At 38.9% G+C, this 16,887-nt stretch overlaps 1 protein-coding gene across 4 annotated transcripts in view; it reads right to left on the bottom strand.

Moving 5' to 3' along the window:
- The window catches only part of epha4b (eph receptor A4b), a 90,995-nt gene extending 74,508 nt beyond the window's left edge, over positions 1–16,487 (bottom strand). For all 4 annotated transcript variants that reach the window (XM_078935653.1, XM_011486671.4, XM_020710990.2 and 1 more), the window contains exons 1-2: positions 16,301–16,487; positions 91–155 (exon numbers count right to left, since the gene is read on the bottom strand). In XM_078935653.1, the coding sequence (XP_078791779.1) occupies positions 91–155; positions 16,301–16,406 (171 nt within the window). In that variant the 5' untranslated portion in view covers positions 16,407–16,487. The remainder of the gene's footprint in view (positions 1–90; positions 156–16,300) is intronic.
- Positions 16,488–16,887: the final 400 nt, after the last annotated feature.

Consider the following 16,887-nt stretch of genomic DNA (forward strand, 5'->3'; position numbering starts at 1 on the left):
AGTCATACTTCAAATGCCAGAAACATGCATGGAGAGGAAAAACGACAGATGTTTGCTTGTGTGTGTGTTTGCTGCACTGCTCATACTCACCCCCTCGTTCGGGTATGCTGTCCATCCGAGGTCGGCCAACGCTGACATTGAATCTAGCAAAGTAACTGCAGTGACAGAAAAAAAGAGAGGACAAACATTATTAACAAATAAAATGTTCGTGATTCTAAATAATTGAAGGAAGGACAACCCCAACCAAACATTAGCAGTGCAACAAGCATGGCTCCATCCATCCGTACAGTTTTGAACCAGAGGAAAACAAAGACATACATGGATCTATACGTCTGTGAGTGGAAGCATCAAAATGAAGCAGAGGTTCAAATGCTTTTTTTTTTTATCTGCTCTTCATATGCTGTGATTTGAATAAAGAAATGCTAAGAAACACAATTTTAAGCCTAAATTTCTTAACATATATCCTCCATAATAACAAAAAATGCTACCAAAATATGCCAAAAGCACAATTTTTGTTGGAGTGGGTCTTCAAATTTATATTCCACTGAATTCATTTTTTTAGAACTTTTTTTTTTTAGAATTTTCAATAATGTCTTATGTTGTGTTTAACACAAAATATTATTTCCAAGCAATGCAAAATTTTTGATTTCCAAGATTACAATTGCTTTTAAGGCAGACACAAAGTCAGGCGGCTTAAATTTTAGATATTAAAATTATTTTTTACCCCAAGCTTTAAACCCCTTTCTTATCAACAAAGTTCTTTCTAAAAGCAACAAAAGCAGTGGGCTGTCTTTTGTTGCTGGCCTGGTTTGAGAGTTGGTTCAGTCAGTGTGAACACTGGAGCATCACTTAAAAAGCAGTCGACCATCAAGGACAAAGTGCAACAGTTAAGAATGCACAATGTTTTGAGTGCGGGATCTCCACATGACAGTAGGAAGTCGGGGGATGCTGGAGGAAGGTGAGAACGAAAGCTGGAAGGATGAGGTGGACAGCCTGACCACCAGGAGGCGTAATGAAAACCTGCTTACATTTCGGGAGAAAGTCCTCCATGTGAGACTCGACACACTCACCTCCGAATCAAAGCTTCAACATGTTTAACGTTTAACTAATCTACACAATCAGCGCCTATTTTTCCCGTCTCCCAGTCAGACTCTACTATGGAGTCCTCATTAAAATCTTTAAACTTAAATTTTCATTGAGATAAGATCACCAGCATGGCAAACATTTACAATATCTGGTCATTTTGCTAATCAGTCATTTTATTTTTTCCGAATAGAATAGCAAAATACTATTTAGTAATAGTGCTGTAATGTTTTCTTGTTTAATTGCAAATTCGACTAATCAGTCAGCTCACAAACAAAATTCTGCATGCAAGAGTTTGGTAACAAAAAATTAGCTTGTTCCTATCTTTTTATCCCTTCTTCTCAAGCTCATGCTGATCATCAGCTCTCCTCAGCACAACACACCATGACAGCAGGGAGGGCTGCCACGCTGTGTTAGTGTGAGTGTGTGCATGGGCAAAGTGCACAAACAGCACACAGACTGCTTCTGAGGGAAAGATTCGGAAAGTAGAAAATATTATGAAAGAAAACTGCACATAAATTGTATAATGACACTAAGAAATATACTAATAATCAGGCTGAGCAAAGAGGTAGACTAAATGAGAGGGCTGCGAAGCAGCAGGAAGGATGCTGTGCAAGAAAAGGTCAGAAGAGGCCTCCAGCTCATGTGTGCATTCACAGGAACTAAAGACCATTTAGACTGCTTTCTTCAGTTCACAGGCTTTTGAGCAGTGAGCAGAAATGGGGCATAATGGTATAATAGTATATAATTTCTGGACCTTGTTTTCGAGTACAGATATATCTTAGTGGAGAAATAAAAGCCTCTGACTGACAATGTTTACTAAACTGTCCGTTTCAGGTAGAGCCGTTTGGGACAAATATGTCTTGTCATCTCCTAGCTGTATCTAATTTACTCTTCTTCCCAAAGAAAAAAGAATGACCATGATACTTATAGTTAAAATGTTAAATTGCTTGATCAAATGTATTTTGATGCACTAATATAACAATGACTCTTGAGGAACATGAACTGTATGTATCTGTGTCGCTGATCGGATTGCAACAAACTGAGTTACAAAACGTACACTTAATTTAAAATGTTCCTTTTTGTAATGGATTTTTTTAGAGCAGAAGCAAATGGAAATACATAAATAGTGGTACCTATTACAAAACAACAACAACAAAAAAATTCCGAGCAATGTTTTTTTTTTTTTTTTTTGTGCAAATAAGCAAGTAACAACTAAGCCTGGTGGAACAATAAACAACTAATCGTTCTTAAATTTAGCCTAACACATATGTGACACGTTCAACATAAAAATGTTGGTTTGCAATAGAGATGCAATGATTCCCCACAGTTTAGTTGTGTAACACAGAGTTTCGCTTCGGACAGTGAATTGTGGCATCCCTAGTAGCGGTACCAATGAAGTCCTCATAATTCCAGTCATACATCTTGACTTCGCTCAGTTAACATGTTTTTTTTTTGTTGTTTTTTTGTTTAGGAATTATAACGGATTATTGATAGTAAGAAATGTTGCAGGAGGAAGATAAGTGCAACAAATGTTCTTCAGTATGCGCTTTTCTTTTATAATATTTAAATGGAACTGCAACCCCTTTGTAAAATACAGCTTGGTTATTCTTATTCAAAGCTACGTGTGAGGCCTTATGAATTAGTTCTGCCATTTTCTTTTTTGCAAACAGATAAACTTGCTTTTGGTTAGTTTACATGGCAGTCAGTTTAATGTTTGCTGAGGAATTTTTACAACTGGCTCCTCTTAAAATAAAAAAAGGAGAACACACATTTGAAAACACGTCTGTGGAAGACAATACAGTACCTTTCAAAATAAACTTAAATTATAGCAATTATCTGCTTAGGCATGCAGTCATTCAGGGTAGGACTTGTGTTCAGATAACAAGATCTCGCTGATGGCATAGCAGTGGTGCATTTTTAAATGCTCTTACTATATTTGACAACTGTGATGAGTTTTTTTTTTTGGTAAAAATTAGCAGACTTAACAACCAATTAAACAGACATGTTACTGGCATCATTGTTGAATAAAGCTACCTTTCTCACTTCCAGTCCACCTCCAAGTAGATGCAATTACTGTGACATACAGAAATCGAAGTTTTGGAATCAATTTTAACGTCATAAAACATGCTGTTGCAAGTTACCTTCATGGAGGTGGAGGAATACTGTGAAAAATCATGGTGGTCTCCCATCAACTAAAGCTTTTGACTCCAACACATGTGATGCCATGAAATGATGCAATGCGAGTGCAAGAGAAGAGGGATTCAAGTGGAGAAACCGTAGGTTACAAAAATAGCATGCTCTTATAGAAGCCTCAGTAAGCATTTATCTAAAACGGAAGATAGACTGAGAAGTCCCACTCAAAAGTGGAGTGGGATGATAAAACTCTTTGAAAAACTCAAGAAATACTACATTTTGCTAAGATGTGCAAAATGTTATTTGACATAAAGTTGTAAAAATGAGCCATTTTCCACACATAAAAAGACTTGACTTGCTGTAGCAGAAATGTCAATACTAGTACTGCTGTTGTGTTTTACAATGTGATAAAATATGTTTTACAGCCTCCAGTGTGTTTCAAAGAACTCCAAACATGACGGAAAAAATATAACATTTTTTACCTTTTCAAACAACATATTTACCATATTTCAATATTATTATAGTGTAAGTTTAGAGAAAATATATCTTTAAAAAAATCCAAAACCAAAAAGGTTTCCACACAGCTGATTCAAAGCTGTGGGTTTCCTTTTGGGGTCAAATTCCAGGCTTTTGAAGATCCATTCCAATAACAATCACGTTTTTGGTGTTTTAAACATACTTTTTGGGTATTTTTACTCACGTGGGAGGGCATATATAAAAAATTAAGCTTAAAACTGCGTTTCTGAGTATTATTTCTTATTTACATTCTCATGAGCAGACGAAAAAATGCCATCTAAAAAAGGCCTGTCGCTTTGACATGGTTGCTATAGTCTATGGGCCCCAAGCTCCCTGGTCTGCTCCGTTCCAATGCAGAGAAATTAACGTCTTCCTCGTCCGAGCTGGCATCTGGCTCAAAACTGTACAGTTGGATGGCTCCAACATTGCTTGGCGTTTTTATTGCACCGGTAATGGTAGGTTGGGGTTGTGAGGGGCCGTAAGATAGTGGGCGAGAGTGTCAACATAGTGATGATGAGAAATGAGGGCAGGCTTGCTCCGCAGCAAAAATCCTGCCCACAACTCAGAGGTTAATTTCTAACACACCCCTGATGATCTGCAAAAATTGTCTTAGAAAATACATTTTTAGCCCAAATCAAAAAAACTGTATAAAACTGTATTTTCTAAGACAATTTTTGCAGATCATCATTAAATATCACTGCATGTCCTAAGGCCATTTTTCACCCTGCAGAGAATGCATATTCCAACATAACACTTTGTTATCTTCTCACACACCTATTGTCAATACCACTTATCACCTCTAATCAATGACTATGCTGATCAATAGTGAATTAGCTAGGGTTCCCTGTCTGCTGACACAAACACTATGCATATAACTTTTGTGTGTGTGTGAGTCTGTGTGCCACAGATGAGGAAGAGAAAATGCGAAAAGTAGGCATTTTTCAAAACTCGGATTCTCTCTGACCTCAGACATTTTCTCCTCGTTGCTTTCGATCTCTCCAAGGACTTTGCTAAATTGTGAAGGTATGTGAAATATAAGCCTGGGCCAGGCCTACTTCAGCTTGTAATAAAAACAAAAAGGGCTCATCATCGCTCACTTGGACAAGGATCATGTTCGAGCCCCTCTCTAATTTGTTGATGCAGACATACACATGCAATTACCAGTGTGGTGATCGGCTAAACGTGACATATTACACCCACAGAGGAGCTGCTTTTTCAGGACAGCATGGGCACAAAAATAGAACCAAGGCCTAGGAACATTGTCATTTTTTACAGACTTTAGCTGGAAAAAAATAAATGGGCAGATCCGTTGGACATGTAATCTGATTACTGTGGGGGCATCTGGTTACAACGACGAGCTGTTTCATCGATTTTCTTTGCCAAACTCTGAGGTTTACATTATGATGGTGGAAAATGAGGAGGAGGTGGGGGTGGGCAATCAATATGTGAATTAAAAATTCCTCTAAAATGCATGTTGTTTGGAAATGGTGCACACCTAAATGCAGAAAACACTGAACTTTTTTTTTTTCTCTGCTGTTCTCCTTGTGTGTCTATTTTCCTTCTGTCATCTGCTTCCTCCCTTGGGAAGTAATGTGTCTCCCTGCCTTCTTCTCTTTTCTTTATCCCCTTCTTTGTCTTTCTATGTCTCTCTGCCACCCTCTCACTGGATAGCATCCACCGCTTCAGCTGGGCTGCAAGAAGCTGTGATCCACCTGCCAAAAATCAAAGGCACTGCCAACAGCCAGACTGGCACACAAAGAGACCAGGATGCTTAAACACACTGAGGCACACACAAAACCCGCACACATCTTAAGACTGTGCCAGTGCTGCAAACACAAAAGGCCACTGCACCGGCTGGGCGCTTGGTAAAAATATAATAGCCCATAATGAGTTCATTAAAACTTTTAAACACGTAACAGTAAATGGAAACGGGCAGATGTGGAACTGAGGGCTTTACTTTCACAGCATTACTGTTTTCTCCGGAATTAGAAAAGCTGTTTATTTCTTGCTTACTAAAAGTTGTTTTCTGAAGCAAAAAAAAAAATGCTGAGCGAAGTTTCTTTTAATCAAAGTCCTCTCTGCTAAAATAACAATCCCCTGTTAATAGAAAAATTGAAAGAACATGCAAATGAAGGAGGTCTAATAATCATCCCATTTAACAACAGAACAGATAAAGGATGTTTTGCATTTAAGATTAAGCCTAATTTCTCCAAATATGTTTTTCACGAATATGCTTTATCCGATTCCCCTGGTTCCACACATAAAAGCTTTATGCTTGAAATATTGGGGTTTGAACCAACTCCTTAAATCCTTAGCGCTTAGCCGCATCACAGCAAATCCTGTTCTTTGGTAAAATACAAAAATACTAACAAAAAATCGTCAAGGGCAAACAAATCGGCAAAGAAACCCAACAACACTGGGGTTGCTGTTGTTTTCAGTCTGTCCACAATGCAAGCTGACAACTCCACCTGGTTAATAACAAACAGAGATCCTCCTGTTAAAAATGCCCAGAAAACAACGACAGGTCGGTCATTTTCCCCACTAATACTGCGATTACAGCTCAAATTCTCAAGCTATCCCTCTACTGATGAGGGAAAACCAATTCATTTGTCCTCTAAAACTGCACTGTTTGTTTTCTTTATTGCATAATATCATAACATATGAAAACACTGGACCCATTATTTATTTAGAAAAATATGCAAACTATGCATTTACTTGTAGTTTTACTTGTTTTACTTCATTCAGTAAATTTGTGAATATAATTTTCTTCCCATGAATATGTCAACCCTATTTATACCATGGTCCGGGTGAATACTCTATTCTGATTGGCTGCTGGGTGTGAATTAAAAAGTGATAAACCACAGTGATAACCGCACGCCCCAAAAAGAAGTTCTGGTCACATATTTTAAATCTTCTGTATCACTGCGTCGGCTTCTTTAAAACAAGCTGTAATAGGTGAACTTTCTCTCTAAACTGATGCTTTATTCCACCCATCGGGACAGTCAGCATATATATATATATATATATATATATATTGCTTTATTTCGCTGAATCTTGACTGCAGCGGTGGGGCAGCGCCTTGTGACATTACCACCATGACAAGGCGCCGCACCACATATAAAATAGTCCAGTTTTTGTGAAAATGGCTATCCAAATCGGGAAAAAAACAAGAATTAAAGACTAAACACTGGTTAATATTTTTTTCTTTTTTAAGTGGCGTATACTTATATTGCGCCTTTCTTCCTACAAGGACAAAGCGCTTTACAGTCACAGACCCAGTCACACACACATTCACACACTGGTGGCGGTTCCGCTGCCAAACACAGGCGCCCGCCTACCACCAGAGGCAAGGTGGGGTTCAGTGTCTTGCCCAAGGGCACTTTGACTCATGGGCGTGCAAGGCGGGAATCGAACCTGCAATCTTACGATCATGGGTCGACCGCCCTACCGCTGCACCACGGCCGCCCGTTTTGTAAGTGACCATGGTTTAAGCGGGTTAATGGCCTTCGAAGTGTGCATTATCACTTTTTAACACACTTTTTAACGGTTCAAGATTGTTTAACTCATCAGGACGGTTACAGTGGATAAATAAGGGCTTTTTTCCTGAACACTGATGTCAATATTTTTGCATCTTAAACTAACTTTGTTGTGAGCAAAACTTACTAAATCCCTCAACCATATCATAATGAATACGACAATCTCCTCATAAAAAAAACGATACTGCAGTTGAAAAAATTTTGATTCTTTTTTTTTTTTTTTTGTCAATTCCTTTATGAATCAGGCTTTTCTGGGTTAAGCGCCCAAAATTGTTTAGCAAAAAGACATAGATGTAGAAAAATGTTTTTTGTTGGACAACTTTTTGCCTCAGCTAAACAACAGCATTAACAGATACACACATTTTCACTTCGATTGTGTCAGGAGTAATCCCAACACAAGACCTCCCCCCTCGCCTCCACTGCACCGAAAGAGCAGTTCAACCGCTGAGGGTGTTGTCAGGGCAACCAATGAGTGGATGGCGAAGGAGGATAAAGTAGTGAGAAGACTTCAGATCTGAACTTTACAAATAAGTGTGCCTCCTATGTGGACTTCTACTCTCTCTGCCTTCAAATCAGTCCCCTCTCCACAAACCACAAGAGGATTTCAATCAGTCCTTTATTTCTTTCTCTCATCTGTGCTTTCATCCTTCTTTCATGTCATTTTATTGAAGTCATGTCTCCTTTCAGGTTTCTTCTCTTTCTCTCGCAGAATGGATATGAAAGTGTAAAAGCCTTTATTTTTATTCATGGATGCACAACATGCATGTAACAAGTTGGACAGCAGAAAATACCCAATTTCCCAAGGTGGGATCAATAAAGTATCTTTATCTTATCTTTATCTTAAATGTTTCTCCACATGGTGGAAATTCTCTATTATATAATCCAATGTCGTTTGTTTTCTCAATGTTCATCACACACTGAAAGGAATCGGTCTTTATTTTGAAGTCTGTTTCATCACTTTTTACTTCCCTCCTATATTTGAATTAAGTGACTTCTACTGGGAAATTAGCTTTCATTTTAGCAGATTTCACGCTGCATCATGAGCTGCTTAGTTATGCAGCATTTCAATGTTTGAAGTTGGCAAATCAAATGCTTTTTTCCTGTAAGACATTTTCATTTGGGAATTATTTCACATGATTTTTAAGGAAATATTTTATTTTATTTTCTGTGTGATCACTTTCTACAAAATGATTTTACTGATAAATAATTTAAAGGCTTTAAACCCAAATTCAAATCCAAATTCCCTTTTGACTCTGCAAAATTTCCTTCTTTTCAACACATTTGATGTCAGGTACTTCTATTTTAAAAAGCACAAAATGACATTTAGAAGCAGGCAGAGTTGAAGAATGATGATTAAAATGAAATATATTGGAAAGCTTAGCAGGTATAATAACATGAGAGAATGTGAATATTTACTTGAGAGATAAACGCCAGCAGATCACTAAGGGTAAAAGCTGATTATGCAAAGCAAATAAAATTCAATTAACTTTCTGCATGCATGCTTTCTGTTAGTGGCTGTTGGATTTCACAATAATAAGTCATCACTAAAGACAAACTCTGAGATGGCAACTTTTCTTTCTAGGGATGTTTGTAAAATAACATGTAAAATGCTAAAATATCATGTACTCAGTACACAAATCATTTAAACAAAATTTAAAGAATTTTACAGACAATTTCAAAGTGAAATGGTGTGTATCCATGGTATTTAACCATATTTGGAAAAATTGCATTTTTGTTTTAAATCAAAATGAAGTTTTCGCTTTGTGTCATAATCATGAACATAATTTGAACATCCAAATGATGTAAAGAAAAAAAAATCTTTTCTATGTTGAAAATGTTAAACCACAAATTAACATCCAAGTGATGTCACTGTCAGACATCCAGATAATGGAGTTTTCATTTAGCTTCGCATTTGGATAGTCTATATTAAAAAGGATGGGAATGCTAATAAAGTCCAGCCCTTCCTTTAGTTTGGTCTGTTTTTACAAACCGCACCCTGAGGCAAGCGAAAGACTGAAGTGAATCAAAGCACCTGGAAAATATTTCACAATCTCAGCAGGTGATTTGGTGACATTGAACAAGCTCTATATATAACAAGCGCTATAACAAGAAGCACAAAAGAAAAAAACAGACAGTCCAGCTAGCCTTCGGTCTAAGCCATCAGATATTATTACACGCCCACACCTCCTCTAACATCAGGTTTACCCTACAGGTAGTTCGCTTTGAGGCCACTTTTCCTTCTTTCCTTGTAATGTACTGCATGGAGCATTTACACTCCCAATAACACCTGATTTACACTGGTCTGGTCTGCAGTGCATCTCCCTTGGTTTACGTGGGGAGTCTCACGACCTTCATTTAGTTTTCATTGTCTCGATGGCTTCCAGTGGAGTGGTTTGTCCTGCCACTTAGTTAATTATCATCAGCATCCAAAATGTTGGCAATCAGATCCCATGCCCTCCCCTTCTTCACTGAGTTATTGTAAAATTCCTGTTTTGTGTCATGTGTCATGGTGTTATGCTCTTGTACTTCCAAAACTAAACTTTCATCCTCCATAGCGAAATGAATGATGGTGTTATCTGCAGTGTTAATCAGCGTTATCGCGTGTGTACGCCACCTTATGTAATGTTATGATATGAACATTCCAGTTAATTAATGAACATTCTATAACGCAATGCAACAGATACGCACACAACAGATGCGTAACATAGACAAAATCCAACGGAAATATAATGGAGAACCAACACAACGGAGATGCAACGTAATAGAGACGCAACGCAACAGTGATCCTATGCAGAAATACCAGGGGGAGATCAGGCATTTGACACACCAGAGTCCGTGTCTATTTGTTTGATTCACATCACAGTAAAGGTGAGCTTTTACACTTGCCAAATGAAGCAAACTATTGAGAAAAACGAACCATGGTCCATACCAAACCTGACTTTGAGAAAGTACCCTACTTCGCTAAAGCTGAGTATGACTACATGTCAGGTAGATTTTTTACTCAAAACTCCTGTGTAAATTACATTTATTGTTTGTTTTGTCTGGGTTTTCATCTGATTTTATTGGCTAAAAGCAATTAAGGGGAAAACCTCCTATAGAAAACTAAAAAAGAACATACATTTTCAGCAGTGTTCACATCAAATGTTTCATGGCACTTTGTTGTCTTTCATGTTCAACGACATAGGAGGATCTGCAAAATATCTGAGTGTTGTTTCTTGTCCTTAACTGACAGACTGCATGACAGTCTTTCAGAAAATTTTAATGCAGTCATGCGAGAAAGATCGTTGACAGAAAGAGGATGCATATAAATATAATTCGGGTGACCCAAAAGGGCAAAAGTTGCATGATTCTTGAAAATTTTTATGGAAATATTCATCACTGCAGCCTAGTCAGCTTTGGATTTTATACCTCGACAAGAGAAGAAAGCATATTAGCCTCTTCTGCCATTTCACACTAGTCCTGACAGCACTAGCAGGATATAAAAGATGATATTCTGACAGACAATGACAGGAGCACCGCACTAGTCTGTAGCTTCAAGAGGTTCAGATGAGTGTGTGTGTGTATTAGTGCATGCTGGTTGAATGCTTACAATGTTGAACCGTGACACCCAGTCAGATCCAGAAACTTGTTTTTTATTTTTTTAATAAGCTTCTTCTACCAACATGCAACTCACCAAGAGCAGGAGAAACAACCCTGTGTAAAATACTAATGTCTACACATCGTTTACATATGAAGAAAATTCTGAACTGACGCAGCAGAATCCATTTAGACCAGAACCCATGAGTGTGAGGTGAATCAAAGGAACAGCATCCCTGGTATTTCCAAAATCGAAATGTCTCTAAACACGAAACAAGAGGGTATACACAAGCACGCACACAGACCAACCACTGGCTGTCACACAGTGGTTGGTCACAGAGGGATAAATTGGCCTTTAGACTGAGGAGTCAGCCGGAGCGTTGAAGGCTGACATGAAATCAGATGTCAGATAAAGGTCTTTAGATGGGTCTACTGTTAGTGTAGACCTTGATACAAAACATTTTAGACATTCAATTTAACTGGGAAACTGATTTTTTTTAAAGGTTCATTTTGACTAGTTTTACTGACTGACATCAACTCTGGATGAACATTTGAATAAATAAACTATTTCAGTGTAATCCTGACTAAACAAGTTTCACCACAAAAAAAACAACAAATACAAGGGTTTTCAGCTTTTAAGTTCTTGGTTGTTTTGCCCTTAAAGGGCTTTTAGCACCACTCATCAGCAGGGGACAACAGGAGCATTGGTCAGCAAACATGCCGCATCTATGATTTAGATCCCCAGGTGTTTGTTTGTAAATCCATCTCTCACAGACTCAGCACAAGTCAAACTTGCAGAACAAACACAAGAGAAGGAGAAGACAGGAATATAGCAAATTCAGGACTCTCAAGACAAGAAGCACCAGCATGTTCAGAGGCAATAAAAAAAAGAGAAGTGCCTTTTTAAGGCTGTAGGTTAGAGAGTGGTCAAGGCCCACTGATCAGTGGTATGACCAGCAGTTAGAGGCTTGCTCAGAAGGGGGGAGGGGGTCAGCAAAACGTGCCGATGTTGAAGCAGCGGGAGCCCACTTTTACCCAGAGCTCACTGCAGCCATTCGACGTCCCACAATGACAGCAGACTTTCTTTGACATTAATGAACTCGACATCTGACGGGATTCATTCAACCTTGAAAGCTCTTCAAGTGCAATTGTAGCTGGTTAAGACACATCCTCAAGAGTGGAGACTGAAGTGGTATGCTGGGTTTGCAGGGTGTTACTATATCTGTGAGTGTGGAAAATATAAAAGTTTATAATCTTTTTTGAACTGCTTATGTTGGGTAGAAGTAGCATATCTGTTTTCTTCTGCAATGTCAGCTTTACTACATTTAACTATTTAAAAAAAGTTAAGCGTAATAACTATAAACATGTTTTTTTTTAACTCCCTCTGGGCTTGTTTTAATAAAAATCATTTTCAGTGGGTAAGTTTTTTTTCAATGATTTTCAATGACAATGATTGCGTTAAAAGGTGATACAATTCAGAACAGAGCAGACAAGCTCATCATGGTTTGCCTTTGAAAGTTTTAGTTGACTTGCAAGTGAACCTTGGTGTGGTTTAGTATGAGATGGTAGAGAGATTTTTTCTGGCTGTCAAAAGAGTTAAAGTAAAGCATAAAGACCTTAGCAGCACGTTTTAAAGAAGTAAAATAAAAACCAGAAGAAAAAATAACGACTTGTAAAAAACTCAAAAACAACACAACCATCAGCTGACCATCATGATCTACTTGGATGGTACTCATTTGGAAAATATAACCACCATCTGTTTTAAATTCCAGGAGTTAAAAAAGGAGAAGAGACCAAACTAAGGTCTAAAATTTGTTTGACAACTAACTAAATTAATTTCATTCAAGTGGATTTAACACTACACTGAGACCTTTAATGAAAAACAACAGTAATAACCACAAGAACACTTAAATAAAATTTATAAATAAAACAAACTTTGTGAATTTTAGTGTTACCTTGACGGTTGTGACAGTTTAACTGGAGCTTGGAAGTTATCTTACAACAAAATGAATCAATGTCACGAAAGACTATTATCAGAAATGTTAAATTGCTATATTTTTATACCACCAGGTCTCAAAAAAGGTGGTAATTTCTGTGAAGTCTATTAACGGAAATGCATATATTTTTCTTTAACTAAACACATTACATTGTAGAGGGGTTCACAAAGGTTGAGTAGCTGGTCTTTGCTCTCTTTTTCCTTTATTCACATTATACTGGACTCCTCATACCCATCAAAAACACACTCACAAGCGCACAGGCGCAATGACTCCATGATGAGATGAAGCGCTCGTGGCAGAGTCATTCCCTGTCACCAACTCATATTTATAGCCTTATCTATCAGTCAGCTTCCATAATATACGACATTATTCTCTGACCACCAAACTGCCCCCCAGTCATACATTAGGGCAGGGTAATATGCGGTGAGTGCATGCATGTGGGCACACATCTATTGTGCATGGCTCTATGTTAAGCAGCTCAAGAGGCTCCACCTCATTACAGAAAACCTGGAGTGGCTATGAGCTCCTGACTGATCCATCTGAGGTCAGAGGCAGAGCAAAGTGTGAGGAGTACAAAGAGAAATAGCAGCTGAGGATGAAGAGATTGAAGCGATAGAAAACATAAAAAGGGCAGATATAAAAAATAGATATTGTAAAGAAATTGGAGTCAAGGAAAAAAAGAGGAGGGTGCTCACTGCTTCTCAGATGGGAGAGGAGATCTATATCCTGTTCGGTCCAAGGTCACGGTTGCTACATGGGCGAGGGCAATCTTTTTCCATACTCATCCACATGAGCACATGCTTACTGAGGTATGGCTCTGCCAATAGCTACAAGCAGCCATTATAGATTAAAGCAATTAAACCGGATGAGACCTTTAACCCAACATTATGCCACAGTCTGGATCTTGTGTGAATCACAAGATGTGTGTGTGGAGGTCTAAGTAGAGGGCATGCTTTACATATAGTATGCTTGCCTCTGCACTAAAACTGATCACCCTCACAGTAACCTTTAGCAGAAAAGGAGCAATTTCCCCCCTGACACACCCTTAGGCAGTTCAATAAAAAGCTATAAATTTCCACTGAATACCACTTTTTGTCCATGTTGTGTTATTTGTTTCCACATTTACTTGTATTTTCAAACACTTTTAGGTTTGGTTTCATGTAGAAAACCCACAAATCCGTTCAGTTTTTGCTTCTTATGAGTGTTCTTCCAGGAAAATTTCAAAAAAAAATGCTAAAACTTCCTATTTTCTAGGATTTACAGAATAAATTTAGCTGTAGAGAGGAGGGACACAAATAGTCTGCTCCCTTTTCCAACATGATCCTGGGCAGGCACACAGCATAAAGCTAAAAAAAAAAAGCAACCATTCAGAAACGCTACCGTTACACTGTGTTAGAGGGGAAACAAGGATGTGAAATCTCCAACAGAAAAGGGGAGCCCTGTGAACGTCCACCCTTCCATTACAGCAATGTTCCCGCCTGATACTGAGAGGGGTTGAGTTGGGCTCCCTCTGCTGGTGGATTGGAATACATCAGTTCTTTTTCTTGTTTGTTTGTTTACTGTTGACAAAATATTTAGAGATTTTCTTAACTTTATGAATCCATCATGAAATGTAAAGGTTTGCAAAAGAAATTTTGTTAAAACATTTAGCTCAGCCATTTCATCATGAATTTCAGATTTTCTTATTTCTTTGAGTGGATCAATAACTCTGATTTTAAAAGATTTTTTTGACAGTTCAACAGAAATATTCTGCTTCCCTTCAGACATTATCAGGGACAGTGTGCTTGAATTTCCTTTTAACATGGGCTTGTTTCTGCCAGACGCAGAGGGGGGATTTCCTAAAAAAAAAATGTAAAGATACGTGGGAGGAGAATTTGCACACTCATAGACAAACACAAGGTACAACAGCACACACTGACACACACACCCACAGGGATAAAGAAATGCAGTTCCTCTGCTAAGCGTTTGGTCACAGCAGGGAACCTCGCAGGTTAGAGGGTCAAAGTAGAGCAGAGGCTAGAAAAATGGCTTAATTGAATTACTGTGATGCTAGACAATGTGCACACACAGCGTGGAAGATGAGCAGACTTTTAAAGAAGTTTGTAACAGCACAGTTGATTAAAGAAGTAATACAAGCTCTACCCTCAGCATTAACTAAAAGGCCTCCATGAACGAGGGAACCTCTGGCCTATCAGTTACCTCTTAGGATCCAAACGCACGCAAAACAATCACAGCGGCTGACAAGCCTCTCTGCATTTATCTAGATCACCAGGAGTTTCCTTTGCCTTCCAGTTGGTTTCATCATTCCTGCCACTTCCAATGAATATTACAGCGCTGTGTTGGTGTCTCCCTCACATGCATTCTCGTGCGGAAAACCTCTAGTTTTAGCTACCTATTGGAGCCTCCAGAGTCTTTGTTCTGCGTGGACTTCTCTGTGCTGTCACATGCATTCACAGAGAGGTATACTCTGTTCAGTCAGAGAGATACAAGAGTCTCCAGTATTCCTTTGCAGGGCCTGTCACTGAATCATTTGACTGTTAAATGTATCCTACGCAGGCTTAGAGTTTTGCAGGTTGATGTGTGAGACTAAGAGAGTGTAGGACTAAGAAAGAAAAAGGATCAGAGACAGAAAATTGGCAAAGATCAAAACTGCACATCATGACTTGGAAAATGACAGTCAGACAAAATAGAAAACCATCATCTTCAGTCAAACTGACAGACAGCAAGTACAGCAAAACTCTCCTCAATTGAATTCCCCAACTTGGGTGATTTTTAAATTTCACTTGTGCCCAGGATTCTGCACTTAAGTACATGTTTAACTTCCCATTAAACAGCCCAAGTCATAAAACTCAGCCCAATGAGCAGTCAGGAGTAGTTAGTAAGCAAATGCATTGGCTAATTTCAGGCTGAGCATCGATGTTAATATAATAACTGAGAGAGGCTCTGCAGCAGCGTGTGACAAATTTACTGTAATTGCTGCTCGTCATTTGCAGACGGAGACTGCAGCAGGAAAAAAAAACAGCATTGCTCTGAGTATAATAATGAAGATTTCAATAATTAAGAGAGATTATGACAGAGATGCCAATGCTCTTTTGGCATAATCTTAATAAGTTAGAGCGCTTTAAAGGAGAGCGCATCAATTTGGAATCAAGTCAAAAAAGTGCAGCTCGACTCTCTGTCTGTCTCTCAGTGTGTTTAATGCAATTTTAATGCCAGTCTAGGCTCGGGAGAGAGAGAAAAAACGTGACACTTTCCCTCCTCTCTGTGTTCGCTTTTCCTCCTACATGATTCATAACTGAGCCAGACACTTAACGGGAGTCTGACCGCTGCGCTCCTTTGCCCGGCACGAGGATGGAGCGCGCTCCATCCTCGTGCCGGGGAAGGAGCGCGTCAGTGTCAGGCTTCCCATCACCCTACACAGATCCTTAACTCCCTTCTAACTCCTGTCACACCCACCTTCATTCTCCGGGTAATTCCGTAAGGCTCCCGATGGCGACAACGCGTGCAAAAGAAGCACGAGGGCAAGGAACATATAGATCCACGGGACGCGTTGTGGTGCCATCTTTCAGGCTGCGCTGCGCCCTCGCTGCATCCCTGTCGAGTCGGTGAGCGCAGCTTTGCGATTGAAGAGAGAAGGGGAGAGCAAGACGGGAGGGCAGGAGGAGAGGAGAGAGAGGAGACGCGCAGAAGGAGGGTCCACAATCAGCACGGTCCTGTCGATCATCCGCCGCGCTCAGGCCCGTGGGGATCAGTTCCACAGCTGTTCTGAAAATACCACTATGATGCTCAAATTAAACGGATATGTTAAAGCTTCAAACAAAACTTCTATGGGACTTTATTGCTACAGTTAAATCCATTACTTTGATGGGAAATATATATCACGTTTACAAATAAAAAAACTTTTATTTGTAAACCTGTAAACCTTTGTTAAGTGTCAGGTACAGGCCTAAATGTAAAAAAATATGTTCCATAAGATGATCTGGACCCAAACAAAGTTTTAATTAAATATGTATCTATCTATCTGTTGATGTTGAAGGAGTTTT

This window comes from Oryzias latipes, chromosome 17 (genome assembly GCF_053564925.1).
Source record: "Oryzias latipes strain Hd-rR chromosome 17, Olatipes_Hd-rR_3.1".
Lineage (NCBI taxonomy): Eukaryota > Metazoa > Chordata > Actinopteri > Beloniformes > Adrianichthyidae > Oryzias > Oryzias latipes.